The sequence below is a fragment of the Gregarina niphandrodes genome, assembly GCF_000223845.1.
Source record: "Gregarina niphandrodes unplaced genomic scaffold scaffold00044, whole genome shotgun sequence".
NCBI lineage: Eukaryota > Apicomplexa > Conoidasida > Eugregarinorida > Gregarinidae > Gregarina > Gregarina niphandrodes.
The window spans coordinates 47,309-61,553 of NW_011645812.1; the positions used below are offsets into that span (position 1 = coordinate 47,309).

The 14,245-nt window shown below is 57.2% G+C and overlaps 5 protein-coding genes across 5 annotated transcripts; 4 read left to right on the forward strand and 1 right to left on the reverse strand.

The window, feature by feature from the left end:
- Positions 1 to 538: 538 nt before the first annotated feature.
- On the forward strand, positions 539 to 1,138 carry GNI_154400 (hypothetical protein; the record flags this gene model as incomplete). The annotated part of the gene is made up of 1 exon (XM_011134549.1): positions 539 to 1,138. The coding sequence occupies one exon, from the start codon at positions 539 to 541 to the stop codon at positions 1,136 to 1,138; it is 600 nt and encodes a 199-aa protein (XP_011132851.1).
- A 635-nt stretch (positions 1,139 to 1,773) lies between these two features.
- Positions 1,774 to 3,171, reverse strand: GNI_154410 (hypothetical protein; the record flags this gene model as incomplete). Its single annotated transcript, XM_011134550.1, has 1 exon — positions 1,774 to 3,171. The coding sequence occupies one exon, from the start codon at positions 3,169 to 3,171 to the stop codon at positions 1,774 to 1,776; it is 1,398 nt and encodes a 465-aa protein (XP_011132852.1).
- A 562-nt stretch (positions 3,172 to 3,733) lies between these two features.
- Positions 3,734 to 5,101, forward strand: GNI_154420 (putative transmembrane protein; the record flags this gene model as incomplete). The annotated part of the gene is made up of 1 exon (XM_011134551.1): positions 3,734 to 5,101. One exon carries the CDS (start codon positions 3,734 to 3,736, stop codon positions 5,099 to 5,101), a length of 1,368 nt encoding a protein of 455 aa, XP_011132853.1.
- A 2,998-nt stretch (positions 5,102 to 8,099) lies between these two features.
- GNI_154430 (hypothetical protein) lies at positions 8,100 to 8,774 on the forward strand (the record flags this gene model as incomplete). The annotated part of the gene is made up of 1 exon (XM_011134552.1): positions 8,100 to 8,774. One exon carries the CDS (start codon positions 8,100 to 8,102, stop codon positions 8,772 to 8,774), a length of 675 nt encoding a protein of 224 aa, XP_011132854.1.
- Positions 8,775 to 12,036: 3,262 nt separating this feature from the next.
- GNI_154440 (hypothetical protein) lies at positions 12,037 to 13,565 on the forward strand (the record flags this gene model as incomplete). Its single annotated transcript, XM_011134553.1, has 2 exons — positions 12,037 to 13,482; positions 13,533 to 13,565. 2 exons carry the CDS (start codon positions 12,037 to 12,039, stop codon positions 13,563 to 13,565), a joined length of 1,479 nt encoding a protein of 492 aa, XP_011132855.1.
- Between the last annotated feature and the right edge of the window lie 680 nt (positions 13,566 to 14,245).

Here is a 14,245-nt window from a genome sequence, read left to right on the forward strand (position 1 = left end):
GCCCGGGCCGTGTCAGCACTGGGACCGAATGATGGTGTGACGCTAAGCAGTACGATGCAGAACTAAGCGGCACCGAACCTGAAGTGATTCAACCCAGAGCCCGAGGACATAACGGCCGCGTCAGCCACGAGATTTAGCCATGGGAACGTCGGCCGAGTAACGTCGGTCTTAGTATTGGGACAACTCACTGGCGACGCTGCTGGATCTGACTATCCAGTAGTGTCGCCCGGGCCGTGTCAGCACTGGGACCGAATGATGGTGTGGCGACCGAAGGAGGAGAAGTCGAGCGACAAACGCGCGGAGGCAGTGCTGCTGGCCGCGCTGCGGCACCGGCTGGAGAGGACGGGACCGTGTAACAAGCCCGAGGCGGTGGACTCGTTGTATTGCGAAGTCTTTGGCGAACACTTACACGGGCTGGACGGGCTGCAAGGTAATGGCGACGGGTACGAGATGTAGAACGACGGTGACCTGACGTGATTCAGATTCGGGGACCCCGCGAACAACTGTTATTCCAACGAACCCCTCAGGGACAGCCCCGATGGTGCTGGCACCCTACGACAGCGGCACTCTCTTCTGCGGCAACAAGCAAAACGTGTCTACCATCGACTTCTGCCGGAACTTCGGCCGCCCCTGGTGCGAGCTCTTTTCGCAGGCTTGGAACATTTCCCAAAGACTCGGGTTCGAAGAATGCGGCGTCATCTGCCATACCCCCCAAGAAACAAGGTGCGCCATCGCCACCCGGCTCCTCGAACGCTTCCCCCTTCAAGACCTCAATACGTGGATCCCGAACCTACCACGGGCCGACCGGGGGGACGTCCCGACCTTGTTGCGTGAGGAGCAAATCCAGCCAATCTTCGCTGCATTCATTCGCGACCCGGACTGCTCAGGCTCGGTCTCGCCATGGCGAGAACTCGACAGGCTCGGACGTTGCTTCTGCGACCGTGCAAACATCATCTGTGACGTGCACCACGAAAGCTTGACCACTGGGGCTACAGCCTCTGACATGGCAACATACGTCCCCTACTCCTTCGCCATCTACCCGGAAGAAGACTACCCAGAACAAGACCATCAGGTCGGCAACTGTGACCCCCCGACTTGTCCACCTCCTTCGCCCCCTATGTGGAACAAGGCTCCTTGAGCGACGATCCTTAATAAGCCCGTACGCCGAAAAGATTGTACGAGCAAACGAGCTGCAGACCAGACGCAAGTTTTTGGTTTTAGAAAAGAAGCTTTGAAATGGGAAAAAAAACGCGGCCTGGTTTAACGGGGCGTTCGATAGGGGGTCAGGCCGGGCTGGGCTAGGGTGGGTTAAAAACCATAGCACCCGAAGGGAGGACGTAACGAAGGTGAACTTATCTTTGGGGAGAAAGTCACATTCCTTGCTCCCCATTCCTTGGTTGGGTAGTCGGCCAGGACTGTAGGACAGAGAAGCGTCCGTGGTCGTTGATGAATGATCGTGGTCGACAGTCGCGTGTGACTCGGTCTCCCACTGCTCGTCGTAAAGTAATTCATGGTTGGTCGACGTAAAGTATTTCATGGTTGGCCACTGGTCGACGGTGTCTTTGTCGCGGTGATTTGTTGGTATGCGTCCGTGGCAAGAGGCGAGTGTTAGAATGGCAACGGACTTCAGCGCGTTGACAAATCGTCTCAGCGCCCGTTCCTAGTCACTTCAGTCCAGCCTGTTGCGGCTTCAGCGGGCCTGATACTTCGGCGTCGGGCGCCTGGAGTTGAAGGATGGCCCAGGACCCGACCATCGTCGTGCTCACCAACTCGTCACGCAGTACTCCAGCGGTAGCACCCGTGAGTACAGTTGTTGACGTCGTATTCCTCTTCGGGGTAGTCGGCGAAGGAGTCAAGCACCCGGGTCAGCGGCGCGTCCAGGTCGGTGAAAGTGACATCATGCGACGTGTTGTCGCGCTTCACCATCAACCCGCAGGTGACGTGGGCTAGGTGGCAGTGGCAATCGTGGAGGTTGCTGAGTTCTTGCCGCGACCCACCCGAGCCTGAGCACTTCGGGTCGAGAGTCAGCAAAACTTGTGGCACCTGATCCTCTCGCGGCGGGGACGCGACGATCAAATTCTTCAGGAGCCTTGCTTGGTCCGGGAACTGTGCGAGAAGCCTTCTGACGAGGTTGCTGTCTACTTCTTCGGGGGTATGGCAGAATATGCTGCACTTGTCGAATGGGATCAGAGCGGTGTTGTTCCAGACCCTGGGGAAGGAGTAGGGCCAGGGGCTACCGAACTCACTGCAGTACTTACCGACGTTCAGCTTGTTGCAGAACAGAGTCCCGCTGCCGCAGGGTTCCGTCGGCACGGGTTCGCCCAACCTCCAGGATCGATTAAGGCGGTCCATACTGAGGGCGCTCGGCAGGCCATAGCGCACCGGGCAACTCGGCGGCGTCACCGGCGGCGTCACCGGCGGCGTTCCCGTCCACCAGTTGTACCCGAAATGTGCGGCTTGCGAGACCAGGATAGGAGAGAGGATGACAACGGGAACAAACCACCACGGTGCTTGCCCCAACCACGACCGCGCGACCTCCACGTCCTTCCAGCCTTCAGTCTTCCACACCACCGCCCTTCGTAAAGCCGGTCTAAAGTCTACGGGCACCTGCGTCAAGAGCTCCTTCAACTCCGAAGGCTCCACCGGCCGAGTTAAGGCAACCGAGACGTCGTCCCCGTCGCCGTCAAGACGCTGCATCTCGCCCTCGCCCTCGCCCTCTTCCTCCAGGATGCGGTACAGCTCGTCCACGCCGTCAAAGACCTCGGCACACAGTGCGTCCACGGCATCGGTCGCCATTTGGTTATCCTGCGCCACGCTTCGCTCCAGCCGTCGCCGCAGAGCACCCAGCAGCACCGCCTCCGCACGTTTGTCACTGGGCGGCCCCTCCTTCGATCGCAACACCACCATCCGGTCCCAGTGCTCGAACCAGTCGTAGTCCTCGCCCTCCGCCACCACCGTCTCCACCGCCAGCTCGCTGGCAGGGTCCAACTCCACCTCAAACGCTGTCTTGGGCGCCAACACCAAAGCCGTCACATCACCACTACCCACGCGCATCGTCACCACCTGTGCCACACTCTCGTCCAACTCCGGCCGGCTGGCGTTCCGACACATCAACACCGACAACAACTCACTCCCATGCACGCCACTCACCTCACTCGTCAACGTTCGCATTTTAGACGAAGCCAAAAAAGGGAGGAGGGGAAAAATCCTGCCGTCTAGAGACGTAACGATCTCAGGTGGCCTAGCAGCAAGACAGCGTTGACAGAGGGCGGGCACTGGGTCACCAGGACGGGAGTAGCCCAGCGGGACGGGCAGTGGGATCACCCGAACTGCGGGATCATCCCGACTACGAAGTTTATAGCTAGCTTACGAGCACCTGCCGGCCTTTTGTTTCCTGTTGTAGTTGCCGGCAGTAGTAGTAATGATCCTGGTTGGCGTCTGGTACGGCTAATGCGTATCGGTAGTATTGTGAAGTGATGTTTGACCCAATCAGTTTTAAACCGGAGATGGTCCATCTGATGTGCGCACCACCCAGCTGCAGTTCTTCATAGATGCGGGGGCCGAAGCCGGTCTAAGATGCCGGAGCCTTAGCTAAGATAGCGCTGCACCCCACTTCGTGCCCTACTGGTACCAGGATTCGAGTGTCTCGGATCCGGTCCAGTCCCTGTAGCACATGTCCGTAGCACGCGTGTGTGCGTGTGCGATTTTTTTTGTGGATTTTGGTAGGTGGGAAATGCGCACGTTCAAGAGTGGGTGGGGTGGTGTGAAGGGAAGTGGGTTGTTGTCCGTGTTAACGCGTTTGGATGGTAGCCGCCCGGGTGTGGAAGGATGTGTTGCGCGTATAGTGCGACTTAAGGTGGAAAGTGGTGAGTTGACGGCATTGGCGCTGGGTCCTAGAGAGGAGTTTGAGTTGACGCGGTTTACCGATGAGGGTAAGGCGTATACTGTGCAGAAAGGGCCTTGGTGTTACGACTGCTTTGAGAGTTGGAATCGGATGATGGTGTTGCGACCGGAGGATGGGTCTACGACTGACGCGGAGGTGACGCTTCTCCGTGCATGGAAAACACGGTTGTCTCACGAGCCGCCCGGGGCGGTGAAGGCGCTGTTTGCCGAGATCTTTGGCGAAAGCTTGCACGAGTTGCGTGACCCCCGCAGCGACCCGGACTTCGGAATACATGGGTACGAAGTGTATCCTCTTGTTAGGGGTGTGGATGGGATCGTCGTGCTCGAGACGCGGCTGCTATACCGGTCGGAGTTGAAAGAATTACTCCAACGGGTTCCCAAGGACTGGAGACCGGTCATGCGAAAGTCTGTGGGCTCACGACCACGTGACCCAGCAGTCGTGAAGGCCGCCAAGAAAACATTGAAACGACGGGCGTACACAGCCATGGGCGTACTCGCCACGCTGGGTATGATTGGATTCGGGGCTTACTGGTTCTGGCCGGAGAAACGGGACAGGCTGCCGGGAGACGGTCTGATATGGCCGGGAGGAACGGAGGCCTGCCCCCAGCTAGGCGCCAACCGGACCGCTGTCTGGTTCTCCGGTGAACCCATGCTCATCTCAACCTGTGGCAGCGGCACCATCGTCTGCGGCAACGGTTCCAGCAGCACAGAGTGCAGCGAATTCGGTAATCCCTGGCCCGTCTCCTACCCCTCGATCTGGAACACCGTTCATGAGATTCCACACGAAAAATGCGAAGTGCTGTGCCGTAGCCCCCAAGAAGTAGACAGCACACTTACCATGCGACTGTTCCACCATTTCTTGTTCCGTCCGCCATTCAACAGGATGTACGGCCCGCCAATGTCGCCCGAGACGCAAGTCCAACACCTCCTCGAGGCATTTACTCTCGACCCCAACTGCTCAGGCTCGGCCCCGTCGTGGCAAGAAATTCGCAACCTCCCGAACTGCAAGTGCAACATAGCCAATGTAACCTGCGAGGTGATGCCCCAACAAAACACAGCAATGATGCACAATGCAACACTCACTGACTTGGAGGTTAACCTGGCAGCAGTATCAGACTCATTTGATGATTATTCAAAAGAAGATTACGCCACCAAGTCCTGCCATTACGAATGCCGCAAACTGAATGCCGCAAACTGAATGCCGCAAACTGAATGCCGCAAACTGAATGCCGCAAACTGAATGCCGCAAACTGAATGCCGCAAACTGAATGCCGCAAACTGAACATCAGAAGACCCCCTGCCGTGCCTGTTTGTCTCATTTTGGTTAACGGTCATGATGGGGGGGGGGGTTAACGGCCTGTTTGTTCTCCTCTATCAGTGAGCGACATCGCTGGGGAGCGGAACGGAACATACGTCGACGCTTGGCACGCTGGAAGTTGCTGCCCACTCCCGTGGTGCACGGCTACGTCACGGAGAACGAAGCGGTGGCGAAGACTGCACTGCCCACGGCCGACGCAAGTGCCCGCGGACACCACCTGTGTGAGCTATGGTTGGCAGCCGGACTACATGCGACTTGACCACGGTTATGACGAGTTCGAAATTATGACACACCACTCGTTTAGGGTATCAAGAGACGGCACAAGAGAGGCCCACGGTTGTCACGGGTACGTCGCCGGGGTGTTGTCGGAAGTCCGTGTGGTCTTCCGCAACACCCCGTACCCATTCACGCTTCTGGAACCATTGGTCACTCCGATAATCTCACCAGAATTATGGACAAAACAGCGGCAGGTTTTTTTTTTAACCAACAACAAAACCTGGACCGTCATTTTGTTATGTCTCGCCCAGGGTTCCGACTGGTGAGCTGGTTGTGACCCGAGGACTGAACGGGGAGGGGGTGTGGAGGGTTCACTCAGGTCATACCTCTCGTGATCGTTTTTTTCCACAAAACCCAAGGCAGCATTGCACTGGACTCCGCAGCCACGCTAGACCTGCAATTCTTCAAACCAGTCGAAGTTGTGACGGACGACCATCGGAATCTGTTCAGACCCTTTCGAATCCTCAGCCAAGTACTCCTTACTCTGCAACATATCAAACACGTCCGGCGGTGCCGCCGCCACCGCATACGCGACCGCGCTCTGCTCTGTTATAAAGTACACCATGCGGGGCACACACCCCGCCAATAACGCACTCGCTTCCGCGTAACTCGACGTCCGCAACGTCGCCAAACAGCGCCTAACCTGCATCAGAAGGAGACGCACGGCTATCGGCTTTCTCAGGGGGTAACCTACTCTCAACTGGACTGTCCATCGTCGGCCCGATACGGTTCCAAAAGCGACAGTGCCACCTCTTCACCTGCGTCGATCACCTTTACGTTAACTCCACTCGCTAGGAACAACAGAATAGCAAGAAGGCAGAGAGTTTTGAAGCAGGTTGAAGTGAGAAGCCATGCCGTTCTGGTCTTGTTATCTCTTCTTGGTATTTTGGTCCCCTGGTCCGTTAAGCGCCGATACGTTGCGCTCCGAGCTTTAGCTAGCAAGAGTCCATCTGACCGCCCAACTAGTGTACTATTCTCCGTCTCCCCCTCTCTCTCTACTCTTCGCGCCTGAGTGTCATACCCTTATACCGTCTTAAACCCTTTCTTTCTCCCACCACGGAGACCTCCCACTTGATTTAGCAGAATGCGATACCTTCAGGAGGCAGACAGGAATCTTTCACTCTCAGCCAGATCGAGAAGCGCATCAACCCACCATTGTCCGTCAGTCAGAGGCAGGGCAAACGCACGCTACTCCCGCTCGACAACACGAACGCCGCGGCCAAAAATTCCATGAGGATCGACGAGCGATCTCTCTTGACAACACGGTAAGCTGGCTAACGGCTGCTGGCGTGCTGGTTCACAACAGCCAAGTGAGTCCCCTTGACATAAGATCGCTAAAAGAAAGAACTCCCCAATCATAACTTGCTCCCCGACTACTTTCCCGATCACTTCCCGACCAGTTCCCCGACCACTCGGCAGCCGTCCAAGCAGTAACCCAGTCATGCCGTCGAACATAAACACAGCCCCGTATCAGACTTGGTCAGATCAAAGTCAACAGAGGACTGGCCTGTCCGAAAGGGCATTGATACAAAGTGCTGGAGCCCTAGCCCAGAGGGTCTGAGGATTTGCATCCCGGAGAGCCTTTCCCTGCCGCGCCCTAGGACACGGCTAAATGGTGCAGAGACAGCGACGCTTTCTGAGTGGACGCAAGGCCTATTAGCTCAAGGGAAGCTGGAATAATGCGCCAGACCAAAAGCGGTTCTGCAGCGGGTGGTTGTCGGAGATCTTGATGCGCAACGCCAGTGAAAAGAGGACTCAGAATGGCCTGCTGCAACAGCATGTCCGGAGCCATAATTCCTGCAATCTCGTCAGGTCGTGGAAGGTTGGCACCTCCTCCGGCGTCGGGTTCCAGCGCTATCGGAGCCAGCGGCAGATGACGGGCGGGCAAAGGAGATGCGCCAAGTGCGGCCGTAAGGGACACTGGTCTGGGATGTGCCCAAGACCTTACCCCACGGATGAGGATGCGCCTCTGAAGGCATTCGTGAGGGAGGTGAAGGCAAGATCCTACTGCAAGTCCGCGGCGCGGACTTGGACCGACTATCTAAAGACGGTGCAGAAGTTCGTGAACACAGAGCTAAGCGCCAACAAGAAGAAGAAGGGCCAGGCGGCGCCGGCAGAGGATGTGGGCATGCCGGTGGCTGAAGTCGGACGTCCCGCCCGCTGGACGTCCCGCCCGCTGGACCTGCTCGAGGACCCCGGGTTCGAGTCTGTAGTGTCGCTACCTGTGCCACCATGATTAGTTCCTGTCAGTTCAATGTCAGTTCCCCGTAAGTCGGTTGTATTGCTTGTGTATCGTTTATTCCCGAAAGCCCAAGGCAGACCGAGTACTGTGCACGCCACTCCCCGACGTCAAACGCGGAGTGCGCGGGTGTCCAAACTGTCGGGCCGTAGTGTCTGCCGGTGAGGTTCCCATGAAGATAGTGGGCAGAAAGATGGTACGACAGAGTAATTGGTAGTTGGTTGTGCGCGTCGTAATGACTGGGCACAGAACCGGAAGAGACAGGGAGGAATACACAGTCGAGTTTCGCGGAAGCGGGTGCGTTATTCGCGGTGCTCCTGAGGCCGGATGGCACCAGGCCGGACACGGCGGGGTGTGTGCCCCATGGTGTACTTTATAACAGAGCAGGGCGCGGTGGCGTATGCGGTGGCGGCGGCACCGCCGGACGCGTTTGATATGTTGCAGAGTAAGGAGTACTTGGCTGAGGATTCGGAAGGGTCTGAAAAGATTCCGATGGTCGTCCGTCACAACTTCGACTGGTTTGAAGAATTCAAGCGACTGAAGTTCTATTTGCCAGGAGAGTCGTCGGGGGTGCCAGACCCCGAGGCGGCAGACCCTGAGGCGGCAGACCCCGAGGCGACAGATCCTGAGGTGGCAGACCTCGAGGGTCCGATGTCGCAGGTGGAAGGCATTGTGTTTGGCCAGCTGATGAAGCGACTGACTAGGTTGGGGTTGGACACCACTCAGCCCGAGGGCTGCGACGATCTCGTTCGCGAAATTTTCGGAGCGCGACCCATCGAACTATTGGAACGAGACACCGGCGGCGACGAAGTCTCCCTCGTCTACTCGGGCGAGCTGAAGCCGGAGGAGGTCCAGAACTTCTTGAAGCACTCATCCAAAGAGTGGAGGACTCTCTTCGACCCCCGCCCCTCCCCTCCCTCCTGTTACGCCCCTATTTCCTGTGGCCTGCCGTCGCCGTCGGCTTCACCGCGGGCACCATGGCCTTGTACTGGGCCGTCAAGATGCTGCGCCATCACTACAATGAAACAGCCCCCATAATGTTCAGTCTGGACAACACTACCGCCAACACCCCCCTTAGCTTTCCCACTTCTGGTGCACCAACCACGACCTTTGTGCCCGACAGTGAGCTGGTCAGGCTGAAGGAGCCGTGGGAGGCGTGTTTCAAGGGAGGAGTTACGAACTGCGAACGCAGCCCGTCCGAGGCTAGCGACATGTGCGGCCGCGACGAGGGTGCCTTTATGTGCTCCGTGAATCGGGGCACTCCTCACTGCTACAGGTACGGAGGAGCAACCGGGATCGACTTTACCAGGCTTCAACGACGGCTTGTATCAAACGCGGAGGAGTGCGTGTTGAGAACCGTTTGCGATGATGACTACAAGCTTTCAAAAACGTTATCAGAAACGTGACCGGCTTCGTGCAAACACCCTTGGTTGCCAGCCTGTTTTCATACAGATGCCAGTTCTTATTTTAACCTCTGGTGAGGGAAAGCCACACACCCTTCAAACGTCTGAGGCATAACACTTTTCTTTCTTTGGGGGGGAGAACAAGAGACAGGGGGAGGTGACTAGAAATGAGAAGCCATGCCGTTCTGTTTTTGTTATCTCTTCTTGGTCCCCTGGTGTGTTAAGCGCCGATACGTTGCGCTCCGAGCTTTAGACCATTTAACCTTCCCACAAGACACCTTCCCACAAGACACCTTAACCAAGTTCAGAGAACACCACACCGAAGCTCTCGATTACCTTCCTGTTACTGAAAGATGTATCGTCGAATACCTGAAGACGCACTTTGCTTTAGCAACATGCTGCCAATGGTATTTTTTTGTATCAGACATGGTATTACGTTTTACATTAAGCTATTCCCACTGTAGCGACAACTACATCATACTAAGGATAAGGATCCAGGTTGATAAGGTTAAATGGATCCAGCTGGAGAAAGCTAACTACTGGATACCTTAACTACACCCAACGTTACGTCTGAAGACGTTATGGTTACCGAACCCGAAAGTGCCACTAACCCCACGGACCTTCCGTGGCAAAACCACCGCCGCGCTTTTTTGAGGGCCTCGTCCGAAAAAAATGCTTACGGTCGAGGGCTAGGCGTTCAGAGTTGTTGTCGGTGTTGATGCATCCGAACGGTAGTCGACCGGAGTTGGAGGAGAGTGTGGCGCAGGTGGTTGCACGGGTGGTGGCGGCGAAGAGCGCGTTTGAGATAGAGTTGGGAGGGGAGGAGACGACCATGGTGGAGGCGAGAACTACGACTGGTTCGAGCACTGGGACCGAATGATGGTGTGGCGTCCCAAGGAGGGACCGCCGAGCGACAACAAACGCGCGGAGCCGTGCTGCAACACCGGCTGGATAGGAGTGGATCTTGGAACAAGCCCGAGGCGGTGGACTCGTTGTGTCACGAAGTCTTTGGCGAGCAGTTCCACGAGCTGGACGAGCTGCAAGGCAATGGCGACGGGTACGGGATGCAGCGTCTGGACGAGGGTGACGACGTCTCGGTTGCCCTCACGTGGCCGGTGGACGCTTCGGAGCTCTTGGGGCGGGTGCCCCAAGACTGGAGGGCGGCTCTGCTAAGGCCGGTGGCATGGAAAGCTGAAGACTGGCTCCGCTAAGGCCGGCGGCTGAGAAACGACAGCGGGGACGTGGAGGGCGCGGCCCCGCAAGTTCTACTCAGAATATTGGCTCGTAGGCGCTCTCACCCTTGGCCTCACCGGGTACTGGATTTGGTCCTTTTTTATGAGCGATCCAGTGAGGGGCCCAGTGAGCCGAGATGCCCGCAATTCGGGGACCCGCGAACAATGAATCGCTCCGGGACAGCCCCTGTGCCACTGGCACTCTGCGGAAGCGGCACTCTCTTCTGCGGCGATACACCAGGCGTCGATCACGAATACGTCGATCACGAATACGTCGATCACGAATACGTCGATCACGAGCCTGCCACCGGCCGACAGGACGGGCGTCCTGACCTTGTTGCTGCGTGAGGAGCATTCATTCGCCACCCCGGCTGCTCAGGCTCGTCCCGGCCGTGGCGAGAACTCCACAAGGTCAGGCATTGCTTCTGCGAAAAAGTGGACATCACCTGTGGCGTGCACAACGAAAGCTTGATCACTCGGACTACAGCCTCCGGCGTGAGAACGTACCTCCCCGACTTGTCGCCCTCTACCCGGAACAGGCCTACAAGATCGGCAACTGTAGCTAGGAGTGTTCCTTCTTAAGCTCAAACGCCGAAGAGATTGTACGAGCAAACAAGGAAGAGGAAGTCCGGAAGCACGCAGCGGTGAATTAATTCACCCAGCAAGAGTTAAATCTTCCTGTAAGAAGCGGCCGATCACGGCCCGTCCGTTAGACGTGCATGCGGTCGGGGTAAAGCCAGGGCATGGTTGCGTCATCTGACAGGGCGGAGCTGCAGGTCGAGAGGACAGCTCTTTGGTTTCAGAAAAGGGGCTTTGAAATGGTTGTTGGGACGCGTCCACTCAACTCGACGTACTCCCGTAACAGTTCACCGGACGCCGCCCCAAAAAGCTTCCCGCGTCCGAACGGCAGCCGACCGGAGTCGGACGATTGTGTGGCGCAGGTGGAGATGATCCGGTGATGTGACGGCTTCGGTGTTGGGACGCTCCCAAGCGGGTGGTGGACATTGGTGGTGGGGGAGTCGGCGGGGGGCCGCCGCTGTTGTCCGGTGGCGTCCTGACGTCGGTAAACACAGCGACCACCGATACCGTCTCTTTCTCTTATTAATGAAGACGGTATCGGTGACTTGAGGTGAGGGTATGACACCCAGGGTCGCGAGGAAGACAATACCGTGGTATGTGATTTTCGCTAAAGCTCGGAGCGTACTGGTGCTCAACACACCATCAGCCAAGAAGAGATAACAAAAACAGAACGGCATGGTTTCTCATTTCTAGTTACTTCAAAACTCTCTTTGTCTCTTATTCTCATTTTCCAAAGAAAGGAATGTGTTGGCTGATGTTATGTCTCTGGCCGGTTGAAGGGTGTGCGGACTTCATTCGATTTCTACCGCTTTTCCTCACCATTCGGCATTGAACTGGTTATCTAGTTGGCGAGGCTGATCGCGACTGGGCGCGTCATTTTCTAGGTCGTGAGTGCGTGTCCTAAGCTTACTTTGGTCGGTCGCATTGCTGTTGCCCCTGATGACCTTTAGTTTTTATCCCTCGGAGATGCACGCGTCGAAAAGTGAGGCAAGTGGCGTGCTAAGGAGCAGTGGGTTGCTGTCGGTGTTGCTGCACCCAGACGGCAGCCAGCCGGGTCTGGGCGGTTCTGTGGCACAGGTGGTAAGGATGTGCTCGGCTGGCGGCGAGGTGACGGTTTTGGTGTTGGCGCCCAAGAAGGCGTTTGAGGTGGAGTGGGGCACCACCAATGGACGGGCTATTGACGACAGTACGCCATTGATGATGGAGATGACGACTGGGGAAGGCGAGAACTACGACTGGTTCCAGCAGTGGGACCGGATGATGGTTTTGCGTCGTTCGGAAGTTCCTAGCGACAAACGCGCGGAAGCGGTGCTGCTGGCCGCATTGCGGCGTCATCTGGAGCGCAATGGGCCGTGGAACAAGCCTGAGGCGGTGGAAGCACTCTGTCACCAGGTCTTTGGTGAACGCCTGCCGGACCTGGACGCCATCCCCAGCGAGATCGGCGGAATGAGTCCAGACGGGTACGAGATGCAGCGTCAGGACATGGCGGACGACGTCTCGGTGGCCTTGGCGCGGCCGGTATACGTGTCGGAGCTGAACGAGCTCTTGCCACAGGTGCTCGAGGACGAGAGGCAGGCAGTCCTACGGTCGGCCGTGGGCGAGCCTATTGACTGGAACGACGGGGATTTCGTCGGTGGGGACTTGGAGGCCGCAGCAAGGACGAAGCCCAAGTGCGCAGCGAGCTGTTGTTTATACACGACCGGGGCTGTCCTGGGGCTGGTCCTGACGGCGGGCTCCCTTGGGATCGCGGCGCACCAGCTGTGGCCGGACGCCGCCTTCTGGTCGAACGTCTCCTTCTGGTTGAAAGCCTCCTTCTGGCCGCAGTGGAATAAGCAGCCGGCGGAAGCGGGAGCTTGCCCGCGGTTCGGCGACCACGAGGCCGCGGTCGTCTGGTCGTCCGGTGAACCCGCGCTCGAGGAGCCCTGCGGCAGCGGCACCCTGCTGTGCGGCAACGACTCCATGACCACGGAGTGCAATGACTTTGGCAACCCCTGGCCCGTGTCCTTCCCGACCGTCTGGAACACCTCTCGTGAGTTCCGCCACCAGAAGTGCGAAGTGTTCTGCCACACCCCAGAACAGACATACAGCTCTCTAGTCACACGACTTCTCGCACACTTCCTCCTACAACCCTCCTCGTCCAATACCACACCCGATGCAACACCATCAGCCAATACGGCGTCTAACACGACGTCCAACGCGTGGCTGTCCAGCAGCACCATGACCATGTCGCGTGAAGAACAAGTCCAACAAATCTTCGGTGTACTCAGGTACTCTGGTGGATGCATGGGCGCAAGCGCTTCGTGGCGTTCACTCAGTGGCGTCACGACCTGCAACTGCGCCGTAGTTAATGTCACCTGCCCAGTGATGCTCAAAAGCAACCGGGCAATGCACGATGTGACCGTCACTGACTTTGAAACTTCTCTGGCCCAGTTGTCCGGCTCCTTCGCTAACTACCCGGAAGACGTCTACGAAGTCAAGCGATGCAGTTACGAGTGTTGGAACTTAAGTACAGAGGCCAAAGAGATCCTACGTGTAAATCAACATAGAGATTCCAGACGCCCAGCCTTAGCGAATGACCATAGATCATCCGTCATCAACAACAGGTCACCCTCTAGTACGAATACAATTAAAAGCTCCAGCACCAGTATAAGTACTAGTGCCCCCACCAGCAAGAGTACCAGTACATCCACCAGTATTAGTACATCCACCAGTTCGCCAAAGAGTACGAGCACCAGTCCCGCCACCAGTACGAGCACTAGTACGTCCACCAGTCCGAGTACCAGTGCAACCGCTAGCAAGCGTCCCCGTGCAACCGCTAGCAAGCGTCCCCGTGCAACCACTAGCAGGCGTCCCCGTGCAACCGCTAGCAAGCGTCCCCGCGCAGGTCCCCGCAAGCGTGCGAGTGCGTCCACCGTTGCAAGTACCAGTGCAGTCCCCACCAGCAAGAGTACCAGTACATCCACCAGTACCAGTACAGTCACCAGTTCGACCAAGAGTACGAGTATCAGTCCCACGAGTGCCACTACACCCACCAGTTCGACCAAGAGTACGAGTATCGGTCCCACCACCAGTACCAGTGCCACTACACCCACCAGTTCGACCAAGAGTACGAGTATCGGTCCCACCACCAGTACGAGTGCCACTACACCCACCAGTTCGACCAAGAGTACGAGTATCAGTCCTATCACCAGTATGAGTACTAGTACGTCTACCAGTCCGAGTATCCGTGCAATCGCCAGCAAGCGCCCCGTGCAACCGCTAGCAAGCCTCCCATGCAACCGCTAGCAAGCATTTC